General features: G+C 37.6%; 1 protein-coding gene across 3 annotated transcripts in view; it reads right to left on the bottom strand.

The window, feature by feature from the left end:
• Positions 1 to 16,342, bottom strand: part of LOC146477087 (IQ domain-containing protein H-like) — an 86,671-nt gene that overhangs the window by 48,113 nt on the left and 22,216 nt on the right. For all 3 annotated transcript variants that reach the window (XM_085114087.1, XM_085114088.1, XM_085114089.1), the window contains 7 exons: positions 9,413 to 9,494; positions 9,069 to 9,194; positions 7,127 to 7,204; positions 6,917 to 6,991; positions 2,014 to 2,067; positions 1,818 to 1,881; positions 1,504 to 1,532 (listed from right to left, as the gene is read on the bottom strand). In XM_085114087.1, coding sequence (XP_084970213.1) covers positions 1,504 to 1,532; positions 1,818 to 1,881; positions 2,014 to 2,067; positions 6,917 to 6,991; positions 7,127 to 7,204; positions 9,069 to 9,194; positions 9,413 to 9,494 — 508 coding nt within the window. The remainder of the gene's footprint in view (positions 1 to 1,503; positions 1,533 to 1,817; positions 1,882 to 2,013; positions 2,068 to 6,916; positions 6,992 to 7,126; positions 7,205 to 9,068; positions 9,195 to 9,412; positions 9,495 to 16,342) is intronic.

Genomic DNA, 16,342 nt, shown 5'->3' with positions numbered 1-16,342 from the left:
CTTTTGAAGACTTTCTGCATTCTCAATCTTGATGAGACAGCCAATCTCTTTCTTGTAAAACTCATTTGAAGTCCGTGGTTTGTTTAATTATTTTCGACTGAAATTTACTTTGTCTTGGAAATCGAAGAAATCAAAGTGCAAAATGGATTTTGTTTGCTTTGAATACCTCCATGTCCTCTTTTTCGGTAGTTGATTATTATTCAGTGCCATTTCATCCTATCGTGAGCTCCAACAAGGCTCAGTCAGATGCCGTACTACACATGAGCTGAATCTGTCAAAAGATTTTTATTTCAAGAGATTTTTATTTGTTTTGTCACACCCAAATATCAGATTGAATCGAATTCAATGAATTGCGTTCATGTGAAGTAAGGGGTCTGAATCAATTCATAACAGCCGAAATAATTAGGATCGGCTCAGCCAAAACTAATGGTTGTGGACTAGCCTTGATTCAGACGCCTTACTTCATATAAGCCCAATCAAATGTATAAATTATTACAAACCTGCAACTTTCTTCAGTGATAGCATGATTCAGTAAATTAATTTCCGCTGAATTAATTCCGGCATCTAAATCAATTCAGGAGGGATTAGAAAATTTGGGTCGCTCTAAATTCAAATTCGATTTGGCTCATGTGAAGTACAGTGTTTGAACTGGGCCTAAAATTTAGGACTTATCTCCGCAGCCGATCTGCGGGGGCCGATGTAACAAACTCATGTGACACGCATGCACCTGTGCAAAGACCAAATATGGCATATACGTTCACTACATCAAATTAGAAGAAAACAAACAGGAACACTTAATTGTTCCCATGCTGATGACCAAATATAGACCAAGAACAATACACACGTCCATGAACTTCGTAGGGTATAAAATGCGACCGCTAGTCAGTGGCCCTGGAATCTTCTCAACCAACATTAGAGTTGTGCCCTGCTCACTTCCTGGTGCTCGATCGCAATAAAGATTAAAAATTTCGACACATCAATCATCCATGTTCTGACAGTCTGAGGTCTATCAACCGACGATTTTAAAATAGTTCACATGGTAAGTAACATTAGTTCAAGTTAGCGCTGGGAAGTATGAGTTAGCTGATAGAAAATGGTTGAAAAAAATAAGAGCAAATCCACGGAAATTGGATTTTGCTACAGTTTACCTAGATCGTATTCGCTGATAGTAAATGACTGAAAAAAATGGGATCAAATTCGAGGGAGTTCGGACTTTGTTTGAATGAGCGGGAACTTCGAGTTAATCCAGTTCAAGTTATCGGGGTTCTACTGTGCATTTATGTACATGCAAAGTAAATAACAGTTAATATGTAGAACCTGACGTGTCTGCTTACTACAAAGTCACAAAACAGACAGAAACACTTCATTTATACAGATCAGCAGTGTTGGTAATGTTGTGTATACTAAAGATATTCATATTTTTTCACCAATAACTTGAATTAACTGCTATATTAAAAGCTTGCAGGATAAAGATAAACTGAAAACAACAGTTCACGCACAAACCTTAATAACTGATAGATTGTAGCCACCAACTGTAAGATAAAGAAGAAAAGCAAAAATGAGACTATAAAACCTTCCAACCTGCCATCAAATTATGAATTGACAATCACACCAGGTCTTCCCCACAGTTGCTGAAACTAAAACACTTGATCTAACGTTGGCATTTCTAACAACTGTTTTTGAAATAGACCTTTCCCAATGACCTGATTGAAACTAATGTCGTCAGATGATTAATGTAGTGGACGTATTGCTACCAACTGCCCTGGCGCCTACTTATATTGTATTACTGCTAAAAAGAGCAATTAAGTTACACTTACCACCCACAACTTCATTTGGTGGTGGAGCTGTAAATTTTGAGAACTGCTGCTCTGCTTTGTGGAGCTAAATTGAGGGAAACAGTAAAATATTATGGCTTGTGGTTTCAAATTTGTATCTGAAATCAAGGGACTGTAAAAGATAGTAATTGAACCACACATGAACAAGCATGTGACTCTTGAACGCATGTTAACTTACAGGAGCCTGGTGGTGTTTGACAGGTGATGGCTGGAGTGTGAGCTCTGCTGCTGGCTGTCAAAAAGAGCAACTACAAATAAGTACCTTGAAATGAACCAAATTTAAATACAGCTTTGTGAGATTGTTTCACCTTTTGCCTGGTATTGTATATTTGTGGACGTCAATTATTTTCATCAAAAACCTGCCCCTGTCATGATTAGAAAAACTACCCTGTTAAGGAAGCTGGCAACAGTTTTTGTGACCTTGGAGTAAGTCTTTTCAAATTTAAATTTTGCATGAAATGAAGTATCATTTGACTTTCTCCGTACTACACCACCCTTTCAAACTATGTTAAAATTATATTTTTTCCCAGTTTCCAAGCAAGAGCTGTTACCATAGCAACGGCATCGCATAGCCCTTCATTTCAAATAATGGCGATTCTCTCTAAGTCTAGACAGACGAACTTTCAGAAAATGAACTATTCAAGTAGACAAAGTAGATAACTTGGTCAATATTCATTCAGTGTGAGTGTGCCATAGTCACGTGAGCCAAAACAGAAAATGGAGCAAAAAGGATGGTAATTAGTCTTTTTTTCAAGAATTTTTTCACCTCTGTTTACATCGGAAAATGAATGACTAGGTCGCTAAGCTACAAGTGAGGAGCTGAACCTATATTACTCTGCATTCATTGCATTGTACAGTCTGGAGTGTGGTCGATTATCGTTTCTTAATTACTTTTGGCTTTAGCCTTTATCTGAAGAGGTGGCTCTAGTTGCTCAACCTTAGCATTTCAATAGGAGTCTTCTGCATCTACCATAAGACCTGCGCTCTTTAGAGAATGATGGCTTCTGGGACATTAGAATTGTACCTATAAGGTCAGTTTCTATTGGGGTGAAAGAGCAGTGTGGTATTTTTCACCGGAGAAAACTTTTTTGAAAACCTTTCCAATCTGTTATTCACTTTCTTCACTGTTACACACTACCTGGCATTCTGTCATGATTACAATGCCTCGGAGCCACTGACTTTGTGGCTTTCATCTGATGAATTTAAGACAATTTTGCCACAACGTTTATTTTCTAAACGTTTGCTTGTTCGACAAATAGCTAGTTATTGACCACTGATCACTAAATTTAAGTCGTTGGATGAAATCACACTGCGAGTAAATGCACATTTATGAGCGAAATGAAAATTTGGCCTGACAAAACTTGCGAGCACAACTTGGCGTTGCACATATTAACCAGAAAGGTCTTCTTAAATTTCTTTTCTAAGTTCAGTCTGCTGTATTTTATCAGTATCGCTTTCATCCTTCAGATTAAAATTTCAAAAACAATCCACACCACAACATGTTTTGGCTAAAAATAAGAATAAGTAGGAAAATCAACTAAAAGGTAAGTGTGGGTCAATATCGATACCAAACACTCGATATAATAGATGCTCGTGTTTCCTTGAAAAATATTGATACTTGTGTGAAATATCAGCTGATTCCGTCCTGTTCAATTATGTTCACTTGACCGCTCACTTGAATATTTGAAGGCTGTTTTTGTGCCAAAACCCAATATTTTCCGTTTGTGTATGTGCTGTTGCACTGAGCTTAAAGGAAGTACACAAAATTGAAGTTAAAACACTGTTGCTAGGTTTGTGTCTTTTGTTTAATGTTTACGGACTATAAAGAGTGTTTTAAGAGTGTAGGTGATAATATTACTGACAGAAAAGTCTTGGATATCGGAGTCAATATGGATATCGAAAAAAATGCCAAACATAGGTTAATATCGTACTCATATCAAATCGATTTGAAAAAACTGGTATCGGCCCATCCTTACTAAAAAAGCGTGAGTAGATCAGCAAATGAGCAAACAAGACTCCAAACGTTTCCCCCCAAAAAAGTGCGCCAACTTGTCAGTCACAGAAACAAAACTGTGCTTGTGTAACAACTGTATAACTTAGTTACGAAATGGGTAAATGGACCCTTAAAGCCATCCAAACAGATATCCACCAAAAGCTAATACTCAAATGTAGGGGTAGGCTGCATTGGTAAACCATTGGTAAATAAATAAACAAATAACACTAAGCATAAATAAACACGACGCTGTGGGAGCATATACTTGGGCATCCTTGTATTACGGATATTTGAGCATCCACATTAGTTCAATCTTTGATGACAAGTGAACGACAAAAGACTCGCTGAGAGTCTAAGGCATCACTTTGTATTTGTGATAAACAACATGTAGTTCACCCGGAATTGTCACGCAAAAGATCCAGACAGATATCCACCAAAACCTAATCCTCAAATGGAGGGGTAGGCTGTGTTGGTAACTCATTGGTAAATAAATAAACAAATAACCCTAAGCATAAATAAACAAGACGCTGTGGTAGCATATACTTGACTTGGGCGTCCTTGTATTACGAATATTTGAGTATGCACATTAGTTCAGTCTTTGACGACAAAAGACTGAGAGGCTAAGAGTCTAAGGCATCACTTTGTATTTGTGTTAAAAAACATGTAGTGCAACTGGAAGTGTCACGCAAAGGATGAATATAAATAATAACATATTACTAAACATGTTGGGTTTTGTAACCATTTGTACATTTAAGATAACAATGAATTCTTCACAACAAAGGAGAATTTCCGCATACGTCTCTACACAGATACCCTTATTTTTTTAGCCGGGATATCTGTGACAGACGTTTCAGCTTTTATACTGTTATTCTTCTCGGCGCACGATCCCGTCGAAACACACCCATGAAATCCAACACGATTATTGTTGAGAATAATGTACTATTCAGTAACTGACAAAGGCATACTCGGAAAAAATCCGACTGCTCTTATCAGGAGTCAAACTTAAGACCTTCCGATAAATAGTTCGGATGCTCTACCACTGAGCTACAGGAGACTTGTGGGAGCTATGGCTATAGGCCTTACCACGGTTTTTGAGGCCATTTTAACGAGTAGGCAAACATGTCTTGAAATAACAGTGTTTGTATTGAAATCCGATGTCAAATAATTTTCATAAAAAATCGCTTCTGAAAAATTCATGAATTGGAAACTTTTGGCACTAGGAAAAGGATTTTAAGAAAAAAACATTGGAGGGTGTATTTTTTTCCCGCGAACTATTTTAGTAGCAGTTCACGGCTGGTTCGCCATACAGACAAATGTATATACTGATCATGCAAAATCACAAACACCACACATGTGGAAGGTGCCAAAACACATGATTAAACCAATCAGAAAAATCAATATATTTACCACAAGAGGTACGAAAGTAGTAAACCAATCAGAAAAATCACTATATTTACCACAAGAGGTACGAAAGTAGAGTAATTGCTTTCCAAAGGAAGAAAACACAACATAGGCACTAGGAGCTTCTTGTTTCTCTCCCTTTCGATGTAGACATCACTATTTTTACAGTGATCACCAGCTATGCAAATCCTTACAATATTAACGTTTCGGCAAATGCCTGTACTCTAACTTTTGTCCATTCCACCTGTAATTTCCTTACATTTTGGTTGCTCATTTAGTCCATTTGATATCATTCTTCAATTTCTTCAATTCCTTGCTTTTTCTTTGAGTTCACGCACCGACCCGTCCCGAAAACGCTCAACATCTTTTAGTGTAGGTCTACAGCGAACAGCATGTATATTTGAATGTGTGGCGTGTGCATTCTCAGTTGTGCTTTCAAAGAAAAACAGCAAGGGCGTATACACATTATCGACTCGCTTTGAGTGTAAAAGAAACCCATCATTTCGGTCTGACACATCAATTGTTTAGTCACCAATTGGATGCCACTTCAAACCGCAAGGTAAACAAACGGTCTCTTGATCGTTATCACTCTAGAAATCATGCTTTGATCGCATTAAGTTTTGTCACACAAAATTCAATTGCTCTTTTTTCAACTTAATTCATTGCTTGTGTTATAGTTATCCATCACTGCCACATAACTAACTTCAATTCACCAAGGAAAGCAAAATGGTCCCATTGACTGCCTATTTGACTGCTACGAGCTTGCTAGTTTTTATTAGAGTTTCCGGTAAATGTGAGAATAACATTGATATTTTCTTGAAAAAAATGGGTACAAAATAATTCTGACCTGTGATACTTATGCAAAACTACTAATTTTTTTTTTTTTCTGAGAAACTGATAACAGCAACCAAATGAACAATAAATAGAGTCACGTAGTCATCTCTGCCCCCATAACATATTGGATTAAACTATTCCCCTTTCCAGGGATTTGTCCATAACTTGGTTCAATCACATGACGCACCACATTTTGCAAAGACTGGAATGTCATGTTCGCAATCCATTGACAAATACAGTAACCGGCTCAATCTTTCCCCACACACGCATTGGAGCCCGATTGCAGTTTTGACGGCTATGAAGAAAACCGAAGTTAATACTTGGGCTCCATGGGATGCCCAAGTAATAAACGGTGACAGTTTAACAGATTTACAATTAAAATGCACAGAATGAAAATAGGTGGGGTTTCACTGGGGTTTAGCTTGAGGAAGTGAAATAAAAAATGAAAAACCATTAAAGTCATAAATAAAAGAAGCACATGGAAGTTTGGACGAAATACAGCATTTACATGACATTTCAAAACAACACTTGAATAGACAGCAAATTTACAGCGAGCATTAATTATTTTGTCGATAAATTCAGCAGAGTACTTGCAATTTTAAAGTTTTGCAGCAAGTCCTTTATACCACTGAAGATTGTCTGTCAATTTAAAATAGTGCTAGTCTTACAGGGAAAATCTGACTTATAGGCATGGACTACGTCTACACTTAATACCATATTTTAGTTGAATAAGTAATGTTTTTCTTAAAATGATCGATTTGTGTTATTTTATTTTTGTTGGGGGTTGGCGTAATGTAGTGGGTCTTTCAATTTAAGGGCAACCTTGAAAATGACTACAAAGACATAAACTTACAGGTATAAGTCCACGTTCTATCAAGCTCAGAATTCCCTTCTGAGCATCTTCTTCTGTGATTGGAGGAGGAGTACGCTAACGCAAAGAAAATATTCAATTAATAATTCAATTGGTGAGTTAGGTCATTTTTTTTAATGGCCACACCAGAAAAATGTTATAAGTTACTTTACAATACTCAGCTTGTGTAGCGCAATGTTTGCAATGACTTACCATTGGGTCCACTTTATTTGCTCTAGGCAGAGTATTAAGTGGGTCAACAGTTGACCCGATGACAACCTTGCCAGGAACCTGAAATAGAAACAAAATATTCCTTACCCACATTTAAAAAGAATGCATGCAACGTTAGTCATGACTTAACTTTCAACTTTATTAATCTTTGTAGTTAAACTTATTAGACTTACTTAGACTTATTTCACATACCTACTTCAAATGCAGTCCTAAATAATTCCCCACTCCAGAAACTGTGAGAAGACTGGTACGAGTAAGGGATTCTCTGGGATTGTTTGAACCAGCAGATGGACATCGCACCAACGAATTATGAATACATTTTTGGCACATTCTCTTGGTTTTCACCTAAGGGTAATTATTTGCTGTAGAACAGACTCCCAAGAAATGCACTTATTCATCAGCATAATTCCCATCTGTCTACCCAAATGATCCCATAATCCCTCAATCATAATTAATATACAAACAGTCTCCTTGTAGCTGTAGTTTCTGGAGTGGGAATATGCAACAATAAAGAACAAAAGATAAACGATGTCAGAACTACGTGTATGCAAGTAAACCTGAAATTGGCTGTAAAAAGTATAAACTTTCAGGTTTTTCACATGCCCTTCTCAAAACTCATTAATAATTCATCAAGAGAAAACAAAGAAAATCACCACTGTGACCGTGGTTTGGATACGTGATCCTAATGACCATAAAATTTTTGGATTTCTCCAAGAATTATTGATCATTTGAGAAGCCATATCAAACACTCAAAAGTGTGTTTCATCAAATATCCAAAGACCTAGAAGTCGTTTAAAAAAGCTCAGCTGCGCCTCGTTTTTTCAACCTAATTCTGAGTGTTTGGATATCTGATGAAACACGCTTTCTCGTGTTTGATATATTACATCAAAAGGTTCAGTCTGTTCATTCTGCATTTCCTATCATTTCAGCCTTTGTATACAGGCCTGTAGCAAGGCTAAAACAACTGGGGGGAAGAGCAAATTGGTCAAACAAAACTCCCCCCCCCCCCCCCCATCACTAAAAAAAGCCAGACTTATTGGGGAGTTTAAAATTCAACGAGAACGTCAAAAAAACAGTAGATTTAATTTAGTAGGCAAAACAATAACTTTGCACCTGGCGGCATCACACTTTTTGGTATATTTCTTTGCCGTTTCGTTTTCAGGAACTACCAAGTAAAATTTCCTTATTTCATATTTGAAGGAGGACGTAAACAAACCACAACAAAGGTTTCTTCCTCTTTTTAAATTTGGAATCGGGGAGTAATAATCCGACTGAAACGGAATTTATTTTCTTGAGGCTCTTGAGAGGACCTATCTCTGTGTGGCTTTCCTGACAATTGCCCGAACTTGTTATAAACTAAGGACATTTACATTGCTATCAATGAGCGGACGTCTTAGAAAACAATGAATCTATTTCAGCAGCTTTATGGCTTGAGATTGATTGATTTCAATCCATTTTGTTTCTTATTTCCTGATTCACAAGGTAGGAGTTCCTTTGTTGCTGTTGTATACAGCTGTTTCAACAAAGGTTGTCGAAAAAAAGCGTAAAAGCGTACGCGACAATGCCAAAAGGTAGTCTAGGAAAGACCCAATAAATTTCAATAAAAGCTCAGAATCCATATTGCTTCAACCGTACAGCCAAGACTTGAGATGGCCGGCAATATGGATTCAATATGGTGGCCAACCAGACATTCTGGGGAAGGGGGGGGGGGGGGGTGGGGTCTCAAGCACTCCCCCGTCCCTCCCCCTCCTACGGGCCTGGTATAGACTTTTTGGCTTCCTAGGTTAATTTACTCTTAGCTGTAACAACCCCAAGAAAGAAAGCCACGCAGTAATAAACATCATTCCATACAATGATACAGTTTTTAATGTCATATATGACAGCTCTATAACAAATGTAAGTGTATAACATCAAATGTACAGACCTGAGCTGGTTGATCATGCTTGTCGGCAATTTGTGGCAGAGCGACACCATATCTGTCACTCAAAATACTTCTTGCTACTGGGTGGCTTGGGTTACTAAGAATCTTTAAATTTCGGAGGTCTTTTGCCTGAAAAAAGCATTTACATTTGTCCCTATAATTGTTAAACTGTTAACACAACATGCAAAGTTTGGCTTAATTTTGTGTTAAACTATAATTTATATAATGGATGGGAGGTCATGTAGCTCTTCCATCTTATAGACTCTTTTGAATGATGGAGGTTAGGTTAGGCCTATTGCAAAGTATCATTTAGTTTGTTCTAGATGAGGTATTGTCACACAACATACCTGCTGTCCTGGAGCAGGGGCATTAGGTCCTGGTCTGTTGCCTTCCTTTGCAACTGCCAGTGGCTCCAACAGACTCTTGAAACTACAGAATGAAGTACATGTTTAGAAATGCACAGCTTGCAAGCTCCTCCTAGCTATTGCGCACATAACATAATCTTTATTTAAACATGATGGTATTCAAAGCTGTTAGCTTGTGGGGTCGTGCGTTTACTTCTAAACTAAGCTAATCTACGTTACATTAGTATATTTCAGGTATAATAATAGTTAATAGTAGTTTAATAGTAGACAAAATTCTGTTGTTTATATCGTGTTGTTGATGCAGATGTGCAGTTAAACTAAAATCTTTAAAAAAGCTCTCAGCGCTAACCCGCTTCCTGAAATAGTTAAAGTTCGGGGACACCGCTGTCTCCTTGTCGTTGTAATTAACAAAATTCCATAAAGATGAGCCTCTATATGAGAGAGAGCGTCTTTCATATATCTTGACTCGCACCTTAGTACGAGGAGACAGTTCTGCTCTCGAGTGAATTAAGTCTCGGACAGCGCATCTGGTAAAGTCTCGGTATGAGCCTTATAAAAAAGTCTGAGAACGTCTAACTTATAGTAAAGAAAAACGGTGGGCCACTGAACACGCCTAAGGACTTCATCAAAAGCCATATCCTTTGGTAAATTGTAGATCATACATGCTGCCCTACAGTGTAGTCTCGCTATTGAATTAAAAAGGTCAGACTGACAACACGAGCCCCACAAAACTGAACCGCACTTACTGGAAGAATCACTTTAAAATAAAAGTCTTTTAAAATGCCTCTAGGTAAAAAACGAGATCGTTTAAGCAAATCAAGTTTTTTAGCAAAGGTTCTCTTTGTCTAAAGCACGTTGGCTACCCAGGTGAGTTTCTGGTCCACTGTCAGTCCTAATAATCTCGTCTTGGTAACCAAACTTAACACTGAATTTCCTAAGTTCACAGGAGCGATAGGTCCAATCGGTGTCCCCTTTGTGAAAAGAATGACCACGCTCTTGCTGGGATGAGGTGCCAACCGGTTGTTTAGGCATTAGTTGTAAAACTCTTGTAAGGCCTTACTTAGTTTCGCAATCGCCAGCCAAATCAGCTGTTTCACCGATACAAAATACGGTAGTGTCATCCGCGCACACGTAGACGGATCCGGTAGGTAACGAAGAAGGTAAATCGTTCGTAAATTACACGAACAGTGTTGGTCCTAGGCCTGATCCTTGTGGGATCCCCATACGCAATGGCACGGGTAACAGTTCCACCTTCACACCATTTAGCATAGTGAATTGTTGTCTGCCACTGAGGTAATTACGTATTAGGTCAAGGAGAGAACCAGTAACTCCAAAATCACGGTTCAGTTTCGTCAACAAAATATCATGAGGCACACTAACAAACGCTTTTTTAAAATCGACAAAGGCTGGTGGGACTGCCTTTCCAGAATCGAGAGCTCTTCTCCACGTCTCTGTCAGGTGGATCATCAACAGTTCTGTTGAATGCTCAGTGCGATATGCCCATTGCTTATCCAACGCAAGGCTGTTACTCTTGAAGATGTGTTGTACAAGGGTGTCATTGATTTCAGACTCCATAATCTTACCTGGGACACTGAGGAGGGAGATCGGATGGTAGTTTCCCATGTCCGTCTCGTCGTCCTCTTTAAAGATTGGTGCAAGTCTAGCTGTTTTCCACGACGAAAAAATTACCCCGCGTTCTATGCTATATCGAAAAAGAGTGACCAGAGCAGGAACGACTGCAGTTCCTGCAAGTTTTAAAAGTTTTGGTGGAATATTATCGGGATCAGTTGACTTATTTGTTTTGAGCATTTCGACTTTTTCGCGAACTGTTCCCTGAGATACTGCAATTTACACATTTTGATAGAGGTGTTTTTCAGTTACAGACAGACGCATACTCGGAAAATAAAAATCTGAGATTTCCAACAGGAGTCAAACCTATGACCTGATTACTAGTTCGGATGCTCTACCACTGACCCATAGGAGAAGTTTCAGACAAAGTTCAGGAGTTTTAGCAAAATCAGAGCTACCAATTGTATATGACAATGCATTTATGTTATTGCTCGTTTTACTTAATTGCAATTGTATAGTAGATTTTTGTGAAATCTGAAGGTTTTTTTCTCAATGGTCCAATTAGATGATTTTCTTTATGCAAACCAAGTTTAAGTAAATTCTGTGAGAGCGTTAGGCGAGGTTATCCAAAGGTAATCAAGTGTTGTCAGAAACACACACTACTATTATGAAAATTCTGAAGATTATAATGATAACAATAATAATGAGAATGATGATTATTCTAGCCTGTATAGTAGTATGCCTGCGTCACTTTCTAGAATAATCATCATTCTCATTCATTCACCAGGCTGGAAATATACCATCACATTTCTGTCATATACCACACGTTCGACATTCAAATCCTAGCAGTATGCAGGATGTTTGTCCCATGAACCTAGTTTAATGGCCTTAGCTCCCACGAGTCTCCTGTAGCTCAGTGGTAGGGCATCCGAACTAGTAATCGGAAGGTCTTAGGTTCGACTCCTGATACCAGCACTCGGATTTCTTTTTTCCGAGTATGCCTGCGTCACTTTCTAGAATAATCATCATTCTCATTCATTCACCAGGCTGGAAATATACCATCACATTTCTGTCAACAATAATAATATTTTAACTTGAAAGATCCCTCACCAACAGGTGATATACAGAGAGGTCCTGGTCTAAAATATCATTAAAATTTTACAAGAATTACAAAATAAATAAGAGGTTAAAGACTATTACAAATAGAGCTAAAAACTTAAATACTACTTTAAAAATATTTCAAAAATTTACATCTTTAATGGGATAGAGCATTTAAGGTTCTCAGGTCTCTGTCTAAAGTATTACAATCTTTGAAGGCATGGTGACACATTCTTTGCTTTCCCCAGTTTTGTTTTACAGATGGAAGTCTAAGATCGTCTTTGCTACATGTACTGTTTATGCACATCGCTGTTTCTCAGTCGTTCCATACTGTGTGATGTAATTCCATTCATGCATAAAAACGTAAACATAGAGGCAGTGATAAAAGAGCCTCCGTTGTTATAAGTTTAACCAACCAAGCTGGTTAAGTGCATTAGTCTAGTTGAAGAAGAGTGCAAAGGTTCATCTAGAATAACTTTTGCAGCCTCGTTAGCCTTAACAGTAGATAAACAAAGTGAAGGAACAAGTGACAACCAAAAAGGGTAGACACTGTGTGCATTGAAAACCTGGTATGAAACTAATATTTTCCAATTTTACATCAATGTTTAGCCATCTTATATTATTTTAAGGAAAGACTATGAGAAGGTCATTCAAAGTATCCAATATTCAAGTGAAGAGCCACAGAGTTCTACAAAAATTCATGGGCTGACCTTTTTTGTTGATGGACTTTCACATCAACGTTTGGACAAAAGACCAAAATACGTACGTTACCTAAGCTCACATTTTTTTTGTAAACCAAACGAAGTGATTTCTATCAACTTTTCAGAAAAGCCCACTTATAGGTATGAAAACAAGCAACAAAATGCATTTCCCATAAGCCCAGTAAATGTTAAAAACAGCAACTCAATTTAATTATTTCTTATTTATTTTGTTTTATACCTAACAACGAAAACATAAGCTCTACATTATTTTCTCAAAAGCGTTTATTTAACCTTAGTATACATAAAAAAATAGTATCTGAACTACAAGCACCTTGCACCATTTTGAACACAAACCTCCGTATTGCCAGAAAATCAAATATACATAAAAAACATTTTGTCATTTTGTTGCCATCAGGTACTCTGATTTGAGAAAATTTGCTTTGCTCTATTTCTAGCAAACACGTGGCTGAGGATATCCTGGATTATTTTTTAATATGTCGTGATTCATGCGGGAATGAGGTACCACCCAAAGCAGGCAGTATATCTATTGAAGTTGTCAGAGGTAACAGCCTCTTCCACGTGTGGGCATGCATGCGTTCAACAATGATAAACTGAAGATTTTTAGACCTTTACCTACCTTAAAATGTAGCTTTAACCCTTTAAGCCCTGAGGGAAATGCCAAATTTTTCTAAATCGGTAACTATGAACCAGGCGACCACATGTGATATACCATTTTGAAAGGTATTTTCTGGGGTATGCTCAGCCATAAATCACACCAAAAGAAATGGGGGAGGTCACAGATTGAATTGACAAGTGCCCAAAATTAAAAAATAAAAACGTTTAAAATTTTCCTGTTCCTTGAACAGATTGGGTATGTCCCTAAACTATAGCTTAATTTGCAGCTCTCAGTACATTGGTTGTTGTCAGTACAAAGTACAAAGATAAAAAGTTCCAAAAGTTGCAGGGGTGGTAAATCAAGTCTTGTATAGGAGGGGGACATGATATTATGCCTTCCATGTGCAGATCTGTCCAAGAGCTTTTAGTTGTGCAAATGTCATGCAAATTGACTGAATATTGAGCATGTAATTGCATCTTGTGCCATACGGCGCTATCGGGGCTTAAAGGGTTAAGCTATTTCTTCGCTTGTGATAAATATCTCAGTTCACAAGTTCTTACTAACACTAAATAAAGAGATATTTGCAGTGCTATTACTCAGTAGCAGCGGTAATAAATAGCGTGATGGGAATGACAACAAAAATCTTCTTTTCCTTGCTTTTCGGGTCGTAATTCCTTGCAAGTTTTGATCTTCCTTCGATCTTAAGATCAATTTTTCTCTTGGGGATTAAAGCAACTCTGTAAGTATGGTGATAGCTTCAATACAAACTGGCCTAAACCCAATCGCGACGCGTGCAAGCGAATTTGCCACCATAAATCATCAAACTTTACTGGTGTAAAAGTTGCAACTGCACTTCCTGCAAACCTCGTCATAAATATTTTCTACCATTCCAGATCGGGTCGTGTTGACACAGAATAGCGACCTGAAATTATCGAAGACAACATAACTGTATTATCCCAAATACAGGCAATCTTACGCAAACAACTTCAAGGTCCATCAAAATCTAATTGATTGATCACCATGGTAAATCGACTGCATTATCTGGGATGTTATTGGCTCCAGAAGTTTCTTTTGTTACATTACATGGGAATGGCATAGCGGATGTCGGCATCCTTTGCCATCATCCACAAAAAGAAAGCAGCTGTCAAGTAAAGGTGATTCAACAGAGATAAGAATTTACTCCTTTACTGCCTTTTGAGTAAAAACATTGAATCAGCGGTAAGAGTAATAGAAGAAAGCACAGATGCTGCTATATGTGCGAATCAGCACAGAACACCAGAGTGAACTCCAGAGTGCGAGATTATGCCTTATTTGCTGAAAGCTAATAGCCCAACGAATGACCAATGGAACGAGCGAGTGACGCTTACCCACATTGCGATAACTCGTTTATACAATACAATACAATACAATACAATACAATACAATACAATACAATACAATACAATACAATACAATACAATACAATACAATACAATACAACTTTATTGATTCCATCCATGAATGGTTTTTCAGAAACCAATTACAATGAGATATATAAAGGAAACAAAATACCATATAAATACTATAAGAAGATATCTAAATAAAGGATAATGCGTATGTTACACATCCTCAGAACTACCAACGAAATTTGTTGTGAGAGATCGCATTCATGAGTTAAAAAAGCACACACAACACATAAAGTAGCAAACGTATACCAAACCTGAGGGCCTCAAGCTGTGCTCTGCTTTCATTCATTCATTCGTTCATTCGTTCGTTCGTTCGTTTATTTATTCATTTTTTTGCAACAAAGGTTAAAAAACAAGCTTAATGTTGTTCAGTATAAGGTCTCTCAGGAAATGTCTAGTATGCGTTTCCCATTTAGGTAAACACTAAACTAGTAAAGGGAAAAACAAGTTGCTGTTGCTTGGTGGCAGGACCATCTACCGCACTCACATGGAGATTGACATAAAGATGTCCGCATATACTCATAGAGGGGTAGTGGCAAATAGGTTGTTACACTGGGTGGAATTTTCCTGAAAATTTTAACTTAACTCTTGAAAGAGGGTCGAATATGGGCCAGAGTTTCCCCCTCCTATGAACATCTTAAGTTGTTGGGACTTGTTTAAGAAAGTAGTGATTCTTCTTCTCTTAGCAGGAAGGTCTTGAAAAATTAAATTTTGGAAATGAGTGTCTTTTAAATATAAATTTATCTGTACCCCTGGGAGAAAATTTGTTGAACGCCTTGTCCTTTGGATTTCATTTCGGGCTTCAGCAAAATCAAGCTCAAATTGCTTCTGGCTTTTGTCATCTTGTACTGCATTAATGCAAAGAAAATATTTTCCAATTATGATCAGGTGATTTAGGGTTAAACCGGACGATGTGAATTTTAAAACCCCATATACGATTTCGTTTTGCTCTAAAGCAATGTTTCCTCTACATGTAGCATTGTACCACTTTGTAAATTTATTCCAAAGGGATTTAGCAATTGGACACTCCACAAATAGATGGAGTGGTGTCTAATCAATATCATGGCAATAAGGACAATTGGGTTGCTGTTTCTTTCTCATCTTGTACAGAATTTTGTTTGTATACAGGATATTATGGACTATTTTATATAAACATGGATAATTTTACCTCATTTGTGACACGAAATGGAAGTGAGTAGATTTTTTGTCTTTCAAGAAAAGAAAAAAACGCGTTCAATGAGTCTTCCTCTGTTGGAGGAGGGAAGTGCTGGTGATTTAGTAAAGTATTGTTAATTGTTTTGCATGTGAGCTTTTCAATTGCAAGTGGTACGTGTTCAGTTGACGGTGGAAGACATTCCTGCTTTAGTATAGTTTTCCATTCCTGTGGTATTGCAGATAGAAGGCTATAATACTGTACAAAATTGCTCTTGACATTGTATTTCCGCAGGAAGGTTGAAAAAGTCATCAAGGTGTTACCTTCCTT

This window comes from Pavona decussata, unplaced genomic scaffold (genome assembly GCF_977016875.1).
Source record: "Pavona decussata unplaced genomic scaffold, jaPavDecu1.1 SCAFFOLD_72, whole genome shotgun sequence".
In the NCBI taxonomy this organism is placed as follows: Eukaryota; Metazoa; Cnidaria; class Anthozoa; order Scleractinia; family Agariciidae; genus Pavona; species Pavona decussata.
Note: the sequence above shows the minus strand (reverse complement) of the source record. Positions and strands in the feature narration are given on the sequence as shown.